This window comes from Belonocnema kinseyi, chromosome 5 (genome assembly GCF_010883055.1).
Source record: "Belonocnema kinseyi isolate 2016_QV_RU_SX_M_011 chromosome 5, B_treatae_v1, whole genome shotgun sequence".
In the NCBI taxonomy this organism is placed as follows: Eukaryota; Metazoa; Arthropoda; class Insecta; order Hymenoptera; family Cynipidae; genus Belonocnema; species Belonocnema kinseyi.
Window position 1 is genome coordinate 10,785,384 of NC_046661.1, and position 18,293 is coordinate 10,803,676.

Genomic DNA, 18,293 nt, shown 5'->3' on the forward strand with positions numbered 1-18,293 from the left:
CCACATTTTGAGCCAAGACATTCCCGATGATAGCTGCAGGGCGTGCCATGCACACCCCGAGCATTTAGCTCACATACTATCTAGTTGTCCAACACATGCGGGTACAACCTACATTCAAAGGCACAATGCGGCACTAAGAGTGCTTTATTACCATCTCTGTCACTCCTACGGCATTCACCTTAATATCGCTTCTCTAAATGCTCCTAGAGAAATTGAGTCAATTGTCGAGAATTGGAAGTGCCGCATATACTGGAACTTTATATTCTCGACAATTGTTTCTGTTGCTCACTAGAGGCCTGACATGGTTCTTCTTGACTTCGAGAAGCGAACCATGTTCGTTATCGAATTTTCGGCACCAGCTGACAAAAACATCATAGCCTAAAAAGCATCCCTGCATGTCAACAATATGCTAGAACGCTTGCGGGAAAAATGCAGAAGGCGGTTGTCCTTGGGTCACTCCGTGTTCTTAGGGTGCACGAGGCTTTTGTTGGATCGTCGTATTGATTCCTTTACAGACTGTAACCACCTATCTCACGGTTTTGAGAAGTGGTTGTGGCTGAAATTTTACTTCCAGCGAAATTTACGGTCGACGACTGAAACTTTACGTCCTGCACGCATTACTTCATGGTGAACGCAGTTTGAGAAGGAAACTATGTAGTTTTACAGAATTCAGCTTATTTAATACAGAATTCTGCTTATTTTGATTCTCCGGCAAATTTCAGAATTACATTCATTGATTATAAGCCAGAGAATCAGTGCTGCGAACCATAATTAAACATCGTAAACTACATTTATCGCCGAGCACATGGCTTTATTTTTTCATTTAAATAAATTAATAATTGAAGTGAATTTATGGTAAACTACCTCAGAAAGCCATGGAGTAATCTCAATCACTCCCCAGAGATAAGAGGGCAACGCGTAATATTAAAATTTAAAGGTTAACTCTTTTGAAAAAGGGCTGATTCACACTCTCCTAACAAGCCCCAGGTGAAACTCGTTCCACCAGAGAAAAGTAAGATCAATGTAAATTCGATACTTTCACGGTTAGGAAGAGAATGCTAGCAGGCCAAGGGGTTATTTCGATAATCCCCTAGAAAGTTACATATTTACTTCGAGCGGCATAGTGAAATTAACAAAATACATAAAGAAAATATGGAGTTTATAAAATTGAATTATAAAAATTAGTCTCAAGCAAAGCTCGTGACCAATTAACTTGAGCTAAGCAAAAGAAAATACTCTACTTACTCGTATTTAAATAAAAAAAACATCTTTAAGGGGGAAATCCAGTGTAGCGTGTCCCAAAAATCTTTTTTTGTTGTTTTTTTTCTGAAACGATAGCTTGGCATCACAAAAACATACAGTGAAAATCCCAGAGCCGAGACTTAGCTCCTTATCCCCGAAACAGCGCACTACCGGTTGGGCAATGATCCAACCCACACAAGATCTAGCCACGCATAAATAAAAAAAATCGCAGCCAATTAGCAATACCGAAAACATATGATTTTAGAAATAAACCAGCTCCACGAAGAAGGAGTGGGCTTAATGCATGCTCCTGGAATGGCCGAGTAATGATTGGAACCCGTAAGACAATTGAGCTGCCGGATCGAAGAAGGGCACATAAACTTATTTCGCTGGGACTGAGGAGACCCCTGGAGGCTTTCAGAAACATTTTTGAATGTTGATTTTTAAAGAATATTTCTAGGTGTAGATTTTCATTGCGCATCTTTTTCCTCCCATGCAAAAAGTTGTAGCTTCTTTAGTTTTATAATTAAAGCCAAAAAACTGACTTTTTTGTCAAAATTAATTTTGATTCGTTTTTCACTTCAACTCGTGCTCAGTCAGTCAATTTTAAGGATTTAGTGGTTGACAACAGTGCAAATAAGTTTTCTGAAAAATTTTAGCCCAATCAAATTGATATTCAAGAAAATATTAATTTCTGAAGTCGATAGCGGCTAGACAACTCGCGCGCGGACTGTAGCGAGAGTCTCACATGCAATTTATAACACAGTTCATCGGCGCCAAAAATAGAAACTAATCAAGTAATCAGGTAATATTAAAGCATTATGCATAAATAAATATTAGTGCATAATGTTAAATAATGTATTCATTTAATATTATGTATAATAGAATGATTTTCATTTTTAAGACAAACTATACAAAAATAAAGGAAAACATAAACATCTAATGGTTGAAATTAAACGGATTCTTAATTCCGAGAATCTTTCAATGGTTTAAATTCGTGGAATTGGAAAAATTTAAACATCGAGAAAGTAAATTTGTTTTTTATTCCTGTTGCAATAGAGCGTATTATTATTATTATTATTATTATTATTATTTATGCTTAATACTTTGATACTACCTGGTTACTTGATTAGGTTTAATTTTTTTTGCGCCTGTGAAATGTATTATAAATCGGATCTTGAGAGTTTCGCTACAGCCCGCGAGTGAGTTGACTAGCCGCTATCGACTTGACACGTTAATAATTTCTTAAATATCAATTCGATAGGGCTAAAATTTTCCAGAAAACTTCTTTGTACTGTTGTCAACAACTTTCTAGCTGAAAGTTTTTTGTTACTCAAAATTCTCTCAATAAACGAAACGCTGGAAGTTAGAGAAGGCCGATAAGCACTAGGCATCGGAAAAAAATTAACAATTTTTTAAAATAAATTTTGCAATTACTTTCGCTCTGTCAGTCGAAGGACATTTCAAACTACATTTCCTAAAAATTTTATTCAAAAATATTTAAAGCTGACTCACTGAGCACGAGTTGAAGTGAAAAGCGAATTAAAATTAATTTTGACAAAAAAGCCAGTGTTTTTGTTTTCAATTAGAAAACTAAAAAAGCTACAACATAACTTTTTGCCTCGGGGAAAAAGATGCGCAATGAAATTCTCCATCTATATACAGTGTTCAAAAATTGAAATTCGAAAATGTTTAAGAAAGCTTCCAGGGGCCTTCCCACTCCGAGCGAAATGAGTTAATGTCCCTTCTTCGATCCGGCAGCTCAATGGTCACTATGTAAATCTTTAAACGCGTTTTTATTTGTTTCACATTTTTCAAAATTGCACGACTCATAAATCAAAAAGTATTTGACCGATCGACTTGAAATTTCGTATACAGATTACTGCTATATTTCATCTGTCGGTGAACCACTCCTAATTGAATAAAAAATTATTTCAACAATTTTTAAAAAACAAATTCTAGCAAATTTGTAGGTAAAAATCGGAATTTTTTTCAACTGGCCGTCATTTTGAACAATATTAATATTTTTTGGAAATTTTGTTGGTTCACCGACTAACTAAGGATCTAAACTTTGAAAGTCTCTTTGGTTTGTTTATTTCAGAATCATGTGTGAGAAGCTAGAAATCGGGATAATTGACCTATCGAATTTGGACATGTCGGACATCCGCCCTTATAAATCAAAATATTATTGATGTATCAGGCTGAAATACATTTGATTTATACTTCAAGAGTACCTTAATAAACCACAAAAGTTTTGGAAATATTCGTGATTATTTTTATCCCCCAAAAAATTGCAAAAAATAGGCATTATTTCCACTTCCCCAATCTCAGATATCTGGAATAAGAGTCATGGCTTTCGACACAAGCTCCTAACTAACCCTATCTCTTGACTTCCCCAGCTAATACTTTCAAAACACTCACTACCCGCTTTGCAAAACTTTGCAATATACAGAAGACATTTTTATTTACTTCTCCAATTATCTAAGAGAATGTATCTACATCTGGCAAGCAAACTAAGATATTCTCAAAAATTTTCTAAATGTCAGAGCCTTAAACACCTTTATTGACAAATCTAAACCGATAATATTCACTTAAAATGACTCCCTTATATTTAACGTGTATCTTATACTATGACTCCCTCCCATTCCACGTGTATCTCAAACTAGACAACTAAATTATCCTCCCAGCAATTGAAACTAAATTCTTGGGCATTATCTTCGACAGACACCTCACCTGAGAACGCCACTTTTAAGCTTTAAGTCTACGAATAGAATCAGTTATTAACATTATCAAATTTTTGAAAGAAACTTGGTGTGTCTCAGGCCCTAAAGACTTACTTATGTTAATACCACTCTCAAGTTATACGTTTTTTTTAGAATATTGCTTTCAAGCCATATTCTAACCAAACATAAATGTTCGAAAAAATTTGCAAACTACAGAATAGAGTTCAACGACTAATCCTGGGTTTCCTTATTTCCAACTCTATGCCAGTAATGTTTGAGGAATTGAAGGACCACCTTTTATTCTTCACATAAAATTCCTTAACACAAAATTTATACTAAAAGCCTTTTAGAAAGAAACTCGCTCTCTGTTTCAGCTACTCTACAACTTGCAGTTTAAGTTTATAAACTGAACTCTTCCATCTAAGATTTTCTTCCAAATGGTCATACATTCTTAGTCAGTTTTTCATCGAAAAAAACCTGGATTGCCAGGCGATCCTGGGTCAGGCTGAACCTGTGGATCTTAGAGGCCCCTGATTCAGAACAACGAACACAAGAAAAAGAAAAACTCAATCTTCACCAAGCTTTCCTATTCCTAAACGCTTTCGTCTTCTTAACCCTTTAGTGTCTGGTGTAGCATATATTATATGTTCACTATTTTCGATTTTTCTAATTTTCAAGTAACGAGCTTGGAATTCCGCAAAATAAATGTATGCATTAGATCAAAGTGGACTATTCCGTATCTAGTAAGGTGGTTGAAAGTTATCGCATACTTGATAGAAACCAAGAAAATTTAAAAAATTAAAAAAAAATTTTTTTTGCAAAAATCGATGAAAAACGACCATATATTACTCCTATTTTTTTCATAATTGTTATTCAACAGAATCAGGGCTTTGTCCTTGAAGGGTTAAAAAGAATACATTTCACACATTATTCACTCATCCAATCTTAGAAATGTTCTTTTGGACTACTCCCTTCAACTTATAGATTCCAATATTAACCTTCAGATGGTTTAAAAATTATAATCAATATAAATAAACACAAACTTTTCCACCTAGCCTCAATTTCAACAGCTGAAGTGACCGTCATCTGAAAATCCCTGATACCACACAAAGTGAGCAATTATTCCCATCAGTTATCTGCTTTGACTTCCCAAGTGCGTCCAGTCTTAACTGCAAATACCTGAAATCTACTTTATTTCACGTATAAAAAAATATAAACCTCCTCCAAATAGCTAAATCGCAAATCATTTTAATTGACTTCTACTTGAATCCTGACCATAAGGAAATATTTGGAAATGAGATTGCAGACCAACTAGCCAAAATCCCTCCTTTACACATGTATGAATTAGTTTCAACTTAACTGGTAAAAACCTCTAGCATATGCCTAATGAATTAGAGTAAGAATAGTAATGCAGGCCTTCACTATTTCAAATTTAACCACTGTTAGGGCTAATATTACGACAAATTTCCGTATTACTAGCCCTAACGCAATACATATAAAAGAGACCTAAGTAACAACTACGTCAACAAACACGATTTAATAACCTTCAATTAACAAGATTTTCTTTAAATTAATTACCCAAAATTAAATTTAAAACGGTAAAATTTTGAATTGCATATGGTATGGCTTAGTCTTACTATTCCTTACAGAATTTAATTGCAATTATAATAGTATGTTAATTATAATAATACATTATGCAACAAGTATGGGACGTGTGTCTTTGCAACCAAACGTGATGTTTGCAGGACAAGTAGTAGGCGAACACTAGACTGAGACATGTCCTGTGAACATGTGAGGCTATGAGAAAGTACTACCCGTGATGCTCATGATACTTTATGCAACAATTTCTGCTATGACCTTTTCGAGAAATTTAGACTCAAGCGGCCCAGGACGGAGCCCCAGTGGTGGCAACATTTCTGCTTCACACATCTCGAGCGATAATGGTGTATCACCAACAATTTTCACCATTTTAACCTCTGTTTTGACCGCTTTGTCAAACAAATATTTCTTATATACATAAAATTTCATTTTTAAAGTCCATAATGTTTCCACGTTTCTGAATTAGGAGCACGGAGCGAACAACATTGATTTAAATTCAAGAAAAATCTAATGTTTCTAAGATTTTTATTGAAAAAAGCAAAATCCACAGACTGCCCCTTGCTCAACGTTAAGTTTAACCAATACATTTTATGGAAGAAATCATTAAAATATATCATTTCAAACTTTCATAATCCATATGAGAAATTATTTAATAAAAAAAAATAAGTTTGGTTTATTTACAAAGGAAACTTGACCATTGGGTTTTTAAATCACATTGAAAACATTATTTTTTGAATTTGAGGCCAGGAAAATTTGGGTTGACGTTTTTCATTTTCAAAATAAACAGAGCTTTGTTTCAAGACCTTGAAAACTTGGAAAGCCTGGAAAACGAGAAGTTCTGTAAATAATGATTGGGAGTTTTTCATGATACCGCTCTTAAAAGTTTTAAGAATTCATTGCATATGAAAGAATTTTTTTTCATAGATATGCCGATTAATAGAATCCTGCACCATCACAATCTTTTTGGAAATTTTAATGCGGTAACTATAACTTTTCACTTTTGTAACTTAACCTTTTAAATACTTATAATTTTACTTCTAACGATTACAAATTTAAATAATTCTTTACTACAAAAAATACCTGCAGTCCTCCCTATTTACACAACATACTAATTATTCATGACATGCCTTTAGTTCATATTAAAGAAGAAAACTATAAGTTCCTTATGCCTAAAGAAAATTTCTGCTTAGATTAAGGACATGGAAAAACTTTGAATGAAAATTAACTGAATATTGAAAAATGCCAGTCCGCCCATTTTCAAAAAATTCTAAGTGAAACAAGTTACATTTTTCAATTTTAATTTTTGATTAGCATATCATACTAAACACTGCACATAACAAACTTCTCTCATTTTGAAACTCTCATGAAAATTTTTTAAAAAATTAAATAATTTGTTTATTCATCTCATTGTGACAATGTTGGATCATTTTTCATTTAAAAAAGCTATTAGTTATCGTTATTTGCGATAATGCATAACAATTTTTCGGCACTAGCCATTTTCGATTTTTAAAAATTTTGTGTTTTCGGCCCACCCTATTGTGGGGGTAACTCGTTGGAGATTTGCATGTGATTTGCATAATAATAAGAAATAGTTGAATAATATCAATATATTTGAAATTTCAGCAGATAGTTCAGTATAAAATGTTATCTTGAGTATATTTCTACATTGAACTTAAAATCTGAATTGAGTTTTATCGATGTAATTTCAATTTTTACTAATTACATCAACTATTTCAGTTAATTAAAATTTAATTAAGCCATGTTTTCACAATCTCAGTTTTTTAGCAGGCCTTAATCTTATAATAATTAAAGGGTCATGCGTTGCAGGTAAACGAAAGTAGCCTTCTGCTCGCATCAGGCTGTCTGCCTCGTCTGCCTACCTCTCGCTTATTCGGGTAAATCTTCATTTTATACCTCAGTAAAATTAAGCGCCTATACTTTTAATCGTTTCCTATATGCCATTCTATCCCTAGACTTAATATATTTTGCCAATAGAATTAAACGCTTAGCCCCTTTAGTCCTGTACTCTCTATCCTCGTTTTCCTCACTCATTTCAAGATTTCTTAAAGTAAAAATCCATATAAATTCCTGTTGCTTTCATTAATTCCTTCGTCAATACCAGATCTGTAAATGAATGTTTGCTATTTTCGATTTATTTATGCATGTGTCTGAAATTCAAAACGTTTATAAACGAAAATATAACATGTTAAAAAATACTGAAATCAATTTTATGTTGTTTAATTATCGCAAAAATTATGGAATATATGATTTTAAATTGCAATAAGTCATTGCAACGTCGTATTTCTTATTTTAATGAAATAAGCTGTATTTGATATTCGAAAAAAATTATATTTTTCCATAATACGCTCAATTCTCGGATTTTCTTTCAGTAGTTACTCTTATTTGAGTCCAGGTAACGTCAAAAAAAGATTCATCCCAATATAACACCACCGGAAGACTGCTTTTTATCCACCCACGCGCTCTGAAATGTAAACAAAAATTCGGAAAATATCTGTCTTTCCTTGAAACATTCGGTTCCCGAATTTTATTTTGCTAATTATTTGCACTGTATTTCGGACAATACAGGAAACAGTATCATTCCAATATTTTTATTAAAAGATCATTCACCCACGCACTCCGAAATGTAGATAGAAAAATTCAGAAAAAATTAGAATTTTCCTCTAAACTACCGGTTCTCGAATTTTCTTACACTGTATGTATAAAACGCAGTCTTCCGATAAGAATATTGAGAACTATAATAGTTAGGCTTACAAAAATAGTTCGAACATCTGAAATGTTTTCATCTCTTAAAATGTGTTTTAGGGATGGCTGATGACGAATATTTGGAAGAAAATGCAAAACTCAAAATGTGTAATACAAAATGGCGTCAAAAATTTATAATAATTAATGAATTAAGCTAGAAATGCTTACTCAGTGGTTTTCGTGATAGCTGATTGCGAATCTTTGGTCAGAAATTAAAAATCAAAAATAATGTGTAATTTATTAAATTAATATTTCATTCTTTATCACAAAGATAATTACCTTAAATATAATATTTATTACATGTTGATCAATTTACAATCAATTTTTTATTTATCGCATGTTTTTAATTGAATTATATTACATTTCAACTTTACTAAATAATATATTATAAAAATTAAACATAAATATTATTGTCTGCAATAATAATATTTATAAATAATTTGTATTGTTTTCTTGATATTAATAGGTAATATCCTCAAATTCCATGCATATATTTTATTAGGTAGGCGACTGCATTGAATATCTCCATACAAGTGGGAGCAGATGAATGTGCACAGCTAATATTCGGGTAAGTTTTCTTTTAAACAAATTAAAGCGCGCAAAAATAACGCAGATCAATCTCAAAATACATATTCTAATGAAAGAAATGGTACCTCATTTTTAGCATATGGGTGTGTTGCATAAAGTTGCAAAGAAACGAAATGGCGCCCACATGAAATAGATCACTTTGTTCGTGAAAAAATTACACCAAAAATGTTTAAACTATATATTTTTTACAGCCATTGTGCTTAGTTCACATTTTATAAACATTTATTGATGCAAAAATAAACCGAAAAAAAGCATATTACGAAATTATTCAGAAATAAATTAGTTATTGCATCATCCCTCTTATTACTGATTTCATGAGGTTTTCTAAGTTCAAGATATCACGCAATAACAATAATGGGCAATTATAATCGTAAGAATCGATTTTTAAGTAACCTGAATTATCTTAAGAATGATAAAAAGTTTGATTTATTTGAAATCCATACTTGGTTTTTGGCCAAGATTTCGGGTCTCCCGACCCACTGTCGGATGGTGGAGGGAGGAGGCATGTAAATTTCTGTATGTGCGAGTAGCTTTTCTGTAAACTTCATGACCTAATTTGTTATCACATCTTTTGTAAAGTAGTACATCCAAGAAAGGCAATCTTCCGTTTTGTTCAATTTCCATGGTGAACTGGTAGACCAGACACCAACCCTATTTCCGTCGGATCGGCGAGGTCCAACCGATTTTTTTAAATTCTTATGTAAAATGATCTCATGATTCCAAAACCGTGTAGCAGAACTCTGGAAAATGTGTCGTTCTCGAGATATTCGCAATTAATTTTTTTTTATAAACGTTTGATTAAACATTAAAAATTTGAATTTTTTGACATTTTTTTCTCCTGTTAGACAAGCTCATGAGAAACAATAGTTGTTTCGGTGTTTTTTCGCTCCGACGAATATTTATTGCACAAAATTAATTAAAGTGTAAAATAAGTGATAAAAAATACTTTGATCAATAATCAAAAAAGTATTTCACGGATGGAAAAAAGTAAGGATATTTTGAAAGTGTCAACTGGAATACACAATTTTGTAAGGAACACTGTTTCTCTAAAGTTAATAAGTTGCAAGATAACATAGCTTTTGTTATAAGTCATTTTATCACGTTACAACAAATAGTAATTTTTCATTAGCGAATTAGTATTAGAGGCATCATTTCTGCAATAAACTATACTCACATACTTGATAAATAAAAGTTTATCCCAAATTATCATTAAATTGTTAAAATTTATGCAAATTGGGATGATTGTTTAATTTGTTCACTTTGAGTTGATGTAATTCTTTCCGAAAAAGAGATAAAGGTATGAAAATTGGTGTACTCATTCTGTGAACCAGTACTAATATTGTGGTATAAGTGAAAATTTCAACATTTAAATATAAGGACCCACACAATTGTTTAAACTTTGAGCGCCTATCTCTGCTTCTGCTTGTGGTAAATTGACGGGATAAAAACTGAAAATTTTCAAAAATTACTACGAATTCAGTCATATCAATTAATTTATTGTTATTTTATTCCTTGAAAATTTATTAAACTCTAATTTTTTCTGGAGAATGACAATAGGCCGATTAGTGAGGCTGTAAACTGGGCAGCAGGCCAAGACGCGCACATGGCTGGTAGCCCTTAGATCCAAAGACGTAGGGGCTGTAGATGCTATGCAAGGGTTACGGGCAAGGGTTACAACGTAAAAACGAATCATTCACTCTATCGCAAAATAAATATATATCAACCTACAACTTTTTAAACAACTGTTATTATTCTAAAAGTTTGATTGTGAACTTTGTGATTTTATTGGAAGATTTATTGGAAGATGATTTTCTCCGAACTCAATAACTTGTTCAATAAATCGTTTTTTCCCCGTTTATCAACTCAACATTTTAGATACCTGTCACCATTCAATAAAAAAATTAAACTTATACTTTTTTTAACATGTGTAAGGCACATATTAGAACTCATAAAGTGGTACTTACTTATTTACTTACTTATTTAAATAATTGTGATACTATGGTTACCAGATGTGCAAAAATAGTTATATTTACTTTTTAATTGCAGCGATACATTGCAGGAAGTAGACTGTCTAGAAGCAAAAAATCTAGCAATCTAGTGTAGCTTCCTCTTTGACAGATTTATTGCACTTTATTGCAATAGAAAAGAAGCGTTCAGTCCTGAGAAATTATATCTCAATTTTTTCAACTTTTCAACGATTTTTCAATTTCATTTACTCATTAAAAATGAACTTCATATTTTTTGCAAGCCTCTCGTGAAGAAGAAGAAAATTAGTTTGGCCGAAAAACTTTTAATACTTAATGCTTATGAAAATGTAATTTTTAGGTTTTAAAATTTGTTTAGTTACCTCCTTTAAAAATTGTACCTTTCATTTACGAACACAATCACTGTTTGCAAATATTAGTACTATACGTTATTATGAAATTATTATATTATTATGTAAATATAAATTACAAAAAATGCACACACTTTTAACCATTGCATATATCATGATAAAGTGAACTATATAAGTAATGAATAAAATCACAAAGTTCACAATGAAACTTTTAGAATAATAACATTTGTTTAAAAAGTTGTATGTTAGTATATATTTATTGTGTGATAGAGTGAATTATTCGTTTTTACGTTGTCGAAATCTGTGATACAGCTTCAGTGTTCCCCGTAACCCTTGCAAAGCATCTACGGCCCCTACGTCTTTGGTTCTAGGGGCAACCGGCCATGTGCGCGCCTTGGCCTGCTACCCAGTTTACAGCCTCACTAATCGGCCTATTGTCACCCTCCAGAAAAAATTAGTGTTTAATAAATTTTCAAGGAATAAAATAACAATAAATTAATTGATATGACTGAATTCGCAGTAATTTTTGAAAATTTTCAGTTTTTATCCCGTCAATTTACCACAAGCAAAAGCAGAGATAGGCGCTCAAAGTTTAAACAATTGTGTGGGTCCTTATATTTAAATGTTGAAATTTTCACTTATACCACAATATTAGTACTGGTTCACAGAATGAGTACACCAATTTGCATACCTTTATCTCTTTTTCGGAAAGAATTACATCAACTCAAAGTGATCAAATTAAACAATCATCCCAATTTGCATAAATTTTAACAATTTAATGATAATTTGGGATAAACTTTTATTTATCAAGTATGTGAGTATAGTTTATTGCAGAAATGATGCCTCTAATACTAATTCGCTCAATAAAAAATTACTATTTGTTGTAACGTGATAAAATGACTTATAACAAAAGCTTTGTTATCTTGCAACTTATTAACATTAGAGAAACAGTGTTCATTACAAAATTGTGTATTTCAGTTGGCACTTTCAAAATATCCTTACTTTTTTCCATCCGTGAAATACTTTTTCGATTATTGATCAAAGTATTTTTTATCACTTATTTTACACTTTAATTAATTTTGTGCAATAAATATTCGTCGGAGCGACAAACCACCGAAACAACTATTGTTTCTCATGAGCTTGTCTAACAGGAGGAAAAAAAAATTCAAATTTTCAATGCCCAATCAAACGTTTATAAAAAAATAATTAATTGCGAATACCTCGAGAACGGCACATAGGGTTGGCGTCTGGACTATGGATATTAGTTTCTAGGTGGCTATTACAGGTGAGATTGGAGATCCCATTTTTGCTCCTGAGGTTTGTTGTTTGAGAGAGAAGTAAGTTTTATTGAGACAGTATTCTATCAAAGGTATGAATTCAGAGGGGAACTTTGCAAACGATTTAATAATATCAGTTTTGTCAGAGATTGGTACTTTTGTAAAGAGACAAACTACGTCGAAACTCAATATGATGTCTTGGGATTGAATGTGAATCTGTTGTATCTTTTTGATAAAGTCAAATAAGTTTTGGACGTGAGTAAACATAAGAACAACACAACCTGATACCTTAGTTTTAGGTTAGCCCTGAAGAAGTGCACTGCAATGTTCACAAAACGTCGGCATAAATTGGTAGATTTGTACACGATTAGAACCTGAAATATCTCCTTTTCTCGTAATGTATCATCGTAAAATTGTTAAATCTAATATAATTATATTTAAATTGACGGGACATAATAAACACATTCATACGGTCCACTCTATTTTCATAATTAGAATTAAATAATAAAGCTAAGGGCGAATATTTATATTGATGCGCCTTCGACTCAAAAGTAGACAGCCAGGTAGAAGAAAGTGATGATTCAGGAAATCATTCGATTATACGACCGATTGCGCGCGCCATTAGCTAAGAAGTGGGGATTAGTGTGGGACCAATACACTTTCTCTCTTGGTCTCATTCATCCAGCTGTTATTGAAGACATCATTTTAAATGAAATAAGCGTCATTCAAAAAGAACGCCACTCACAACGGACTCTGCTGTGTGAATTGCAAGCTTCCATTCACTAAACTATCCCAATTCATTAGAATTCGGGTATTTAGACGTAAGTTTATGCAGGTTTGCATTTGGTACCGGAATTTTAACGAATGAAAATGTAGTGTGTGCAATACTTATTGTAACGACTTTGCACTTTATTTTACAACAAAGACCTCGCTGTGCATGGTTGAGCTAGCTACTGAAATTTTGATAGGTATTATACTTTTGTTTTTATAGAAAAGAATAGAATCAGAAAATAATTCGTAAGGACTTTGAAATTTATCTTATTGAAGAAGAACCCTTTTTTTGTTTATTTTTATATGAAAGGAATATTCTAAAAATTAATTACACTCTTCGCTAAATGAAGCAACTATCTCTCCCTCGGATGAATTCAAAATCCGTGACTTTTGTTGTTTTTTAATAATCATCTTAAATGTCAGTGGGCATTTTCAGTGTAAGAATAAGTCTTACTCATCTGTCGTAAATATAATGTACAAGTTCAGTTCAAACATTTTTGGGGCTATTTTTAATGTCCTATCAGTACTGGAACCAATTTACATTGTTGGTTGGAATTTACTGGAAAAGACAAAATAAACGCAAATTGAACGAATGTCTCAATGACAATAAATATCATTGCCCTAAGTTTGAAATAGAACAGAGCAATTACCAAAAATTAATTTAATTTTTAGTATATTTAAGATCTATTACTAAAATCACAAAACCGTAGTAATGATTAAATTGTAAATATTAGTCAATACAGAAGTGGATTCCCGGTTAAGAAAGACTTTCAGTGCTTCCCCCGTCTCGCTTTTTTTCCAATTTTGTTCCCTTTCTTCGACCGCTTATCCGAGCTTACCCCATCCTCCCATCCTCTCTGTCTTGCACGGAACGACGCCCACGCTCTCGTATCCGCTCGGCTTTGGTCGCCAAACAGCCGAAAGCGGACGTGCTCTCACCCATGCTCCCACCTCTTCGAGCTTCATTCCAGCAAAGGCGGTAGAACTGTATATCCCAAGTTAAGCTCTCTGTCCAAGACGAAAATTCTAGATCAACTTGACATGGATTCCACCAAGTGCAAATCGAATGTCAAGTTATCAGCTGGTTTCATCTTTTTATTACTGCGATATGTTACTTCTGAATTGACTTCAATTAAAAATAACTTACTGCAAATGAGCTTAGTAATTTAAATGTAAGTTATATATCTCAATTAATTGCAAAGGCCAACATGGTTTTGTTGTTGGAAAGTGAAGGGTTATTTCCGAAGTAATTTTTTACGTTTTTTCTTTAGCTGTATCATATGGTACTGCTCTTTCTCTTTAATTTGAGAGTCGCAGAGTTGAATTACCATTTTTCTTTACGAAGTTACGCCAATTTGAAATTACGAGATATGTCCCATTATGTCTTGAGCATTTGCTTTAAATGCTTTGAAGTCAACATGGATTTGTTGTTGGAAAGTGGAGGATCATTTTCGAAGTAATTTTTTACGTAGGATCCGAATCCGGGATCAGAATTGGCCCATCACGTCAGGATTTTAAGATATTTGAGTTTATGTACCCAAAAAATGAATTCGCCATATTAAATTTGAACATTTTATTATCTCGACTTCAGATTCGTAATCAACAACCCCGAACACCCCCAAGTACAAATTTTCAAGAGCAAACACCAAGTAGAAAATGTCTGCCAAAAAGTATTTAAAGCAAATGCTCAAGGCATAATGGGACATATCTCGTAATTTCAAATTTGCGTAACTTGGTAAAGAAAAATGGAAATTGAACTCTGAGACTCTCCAACTTTCCATCAACTGACATGACACCATTATTTGCAGGCCTGTTTTATTAATATATTGTGAATGGTGGTCTACCATTTCACTACCTGGTGCCGAAAACTGGAATTAGAAAAAGTAGGTACAGTTTTAAAGATGTGTTTTAATTTTTATATAGAAGTGTTTTTACGATTATTTTGTTAAGTTGAGAAAAAAAAGATTGAATACTAAAAACAAATCTGCATACAAAGAAATAGTTTTAGATAGAACTTCCATCTTAGACAGTGAAAAAAACACACTTTTATCAAGAAGGTTTTTAAATAAAAAACAATTGTTTAACTATTTTATGTAAGTTGAAATACATTGTAAGCTTAAATAACCATTAATTATTGTATGTAGCGACAAATTTTATTCACATCATGCAAAGCATACGAAAAATAATAGACGATTGGAATTGAAATACGAATTCTAACCTAACTTTCGGATCAGATTTTTAACTAGTAAACATTGCATGTATAAATTAATAGAAATTTAGATTGAGTTCATTCTTGCCTCAAAATAAGTCAATTTAAGTTTATTATCTGTTGTAAATCACAATAAATAGCACAATAATTATTTTGTCTTTTTTAGTAAAATATTTCGGTCAAAAATATCTTTTTTTCATTGTATACTATGTCAATTCCATCTAAAACCCTTTGTTTCTGATACTTATTTTTAGTGTTCAATAAATATTTTAAAATGTACAAAAAAATAAACGTTAAGACTATATGCTAAAATTAAAATGCATCTTTAAAATTGTACCTATTCTTCCTAGTTCAGATTTTTGTCACCAGCAGGCGTATCACAGTTTAAACATTCCCTAATGCAATATCAAACCATAATAGTGGTGTGCCATATCACCCAAAGTGTTGAGTAACTTCACTCAGGTGCAGTACTTCAGAAAAACTAACATTAAACTATTTTATGTATGTTTTGTTCAAAAAGCTTCTTTCACGTACTACCGCCAAGATATCAGGCTACCTAAAGCCTATTTTCACTTGTTCTTTCAGGTCCGCCAACCTACGCTCCTCTCCCCTGCACAAAAAAAAATCTGACCCGAATTTCACATCATGCCATACTTAAATCGCAACACATGAGCTTTTTTCTTTTTGAAGCTAGGCGAAACGAGCATGGGTGTTTTGAGTAGCGTCACAACAAAAAGGCAAAATAGCCATAAACAAAAAGCACGGATTTTGTGCATTCTTCGTACTGAACATTGCCTTACTAAAATCACAATATTCCATGCAAAAATACCTCGCTTCTTGTGCACACGCCGCACCAAATATACAGTTACGAAAGTGGTGATAGAGTTTCATGCGAAATTCCAAACAGATTTTTCTCGGTGTATTTAATTTTTAATTTGCTATAAATCAATTAACTGTCTATCACAGCAAATTAATATTCCACAAAGAACGGTCGACTGATAAGACCTTTAGGTTGAAACAGGTTGAGACTCACAAGCAAAATGCTTGAAAACTTATAGCACTCTCAGTTTAGAAGTGTTATAATTGCAAATGCATTAAAATTGCATAAACTCGTGTTTTGAGTTTTTCAATTTTGAAACTCAAAAAGTTTCTAAATATTGAATTACCTGAAAATCTAGAACTTCACTTACAAGAACTTTTACGGGCTTCTTAGCGGAGTTTTTTAGAGAAATGTGATAGTGAATCGGAGTCTGCAAAGAACCTCCCATTCCGAAATTGACAACCCCAGAGTTTCCGCCCCAATGAAGACCAGCGACACTAGTAACTTCGACTTCTACTGCTACTACCAAAACTTCAACACTGTTGTTTACTTTAAACCTGGAGAATAAGGCGTTATGAAAAAATATCAAACAAATTTGCATATTGAGTAATTTTAATAATAATTGTATATTAAGATTAAATAAACGAACATAAAGTCGAACGAAACTAAATAATTGTTACCTAATGTAGGCTGTGTAATTCTTTTCTGCGTGTGCATTAAAATGTAATCTGATAACAGGTTTCGTTTGGTACGGTGGAATTTCCCATAATTCCCGCGGGCCTTCAGCTTCTCCCGTCGGTAGTTCTAATTGAAATTCACCACCGCTACTGTAGACCTCTGCCACCTTTAAAATAGATCACATTGTGGTATAAATAAGCAAATATATAATTTGAGAGCTAACGTAATAAAATGTGGAACATCCAAATATCAACAAATTAAGTTCTAAATGATTCTAAATTTGAAGTTACTCGAAGCGTTAAGATTCATAATATCGCTTTTCGTTTCAAATTTCCTTATTTAATAATATTTATTTGACTAAATGCATTTCAAGTTATGCTGAAAAGTTCTTTCGATCGTCAGAGTTGCACGGAGTTATTAGATAAACACTTTAAAACAATAAACAGTGAACATAACAGATTGTTCGTTTTAAAAATACAATAATTTTCCGACGATCAACTTACTTGCTTTTATCGTCAGGTTGATACTTCACTATGATACAATTTGTCAATTTTATGAACGAATTAAATAATAAATTATATAAAAACACACACGTTGTGGACATTTATAGAGAGAAATCGTCCTTTTTCTTAATTTCATTTAAATTATATTACTAATAATGTTTATTCTTTTTGTTTATAAAATTCAAAAATAATATAAAATGATACAATTTCATGACTAAACATCAGTGGTAACGTCATTTAAGGAAAATTAAGAGAACAGTAGATTTCTTTCGAGCTTCAAAATTCTGCACTGGTCAATTGTATAAATAATTTGTTGGACAAATCAACAAATGATATCGATTGCCAAATTTTCTTTTTAAAGATAATTCGAAACGCAAACAAATATAATGTCTAGTGATGAAATATGAAAATGCATCATCTAATATAATTTTTTAATTTTATAAACAAACAATTAAACATTAATGGCAGTATAATTTAACGAATATTCAAAAAATGATTTCTTTCTGTCCATAAATGTCCACAATGTGTAGGTTTTTAAACAAATTTATAATAAAATTAAAAAATAATATCGCAATCAAGTACAATATTGTGTCTAGATGAACATGGCTTTGGTAAATTACTAGACAGTCTGATAAGTACCTGAAAATTCTAAGAGATGGCATTAGTATTCACTAATGTGAACAATTTTCGTCGAGCTTAATCCTTCAAATGACGCCTGTCAAAACTTCAGCCATTTATGTTTACGCATTTACAAGTTACAGCACTGAGAAGCGACTAACCTCCGA

General features: G+C 32.3%; 1 protein-coding gene across 2 annotated transcripts in view; it reads right to left on the reverse strand.

The window, feature by feature from the left end:
* Positions 1-18,293, reverse strand: part of LOC117173345 (transmembrane protein 131) — a 462,351-nt gene that overhangs the window by 198,943 nt on the left and 245,115 nt on the right. For both annotated transcript variants that reach the window (XM_033361843.1, XM_033361842.1), the window contains 2 exons: positions 17,008-17,171; positions 16,698-16,884 (listed from right to left, as the gene is read on the reverse strand). In XM_033361843.1, coding sequence (XP_033217734.1) covers positions 16,698-16,884; positions 17,008-17,171 — 351 coding nt within the window. The remainder of the gene's footprint in view (positions 1-16,697; positions 16,885-17,007; positions 17,172-18,293) is intronic.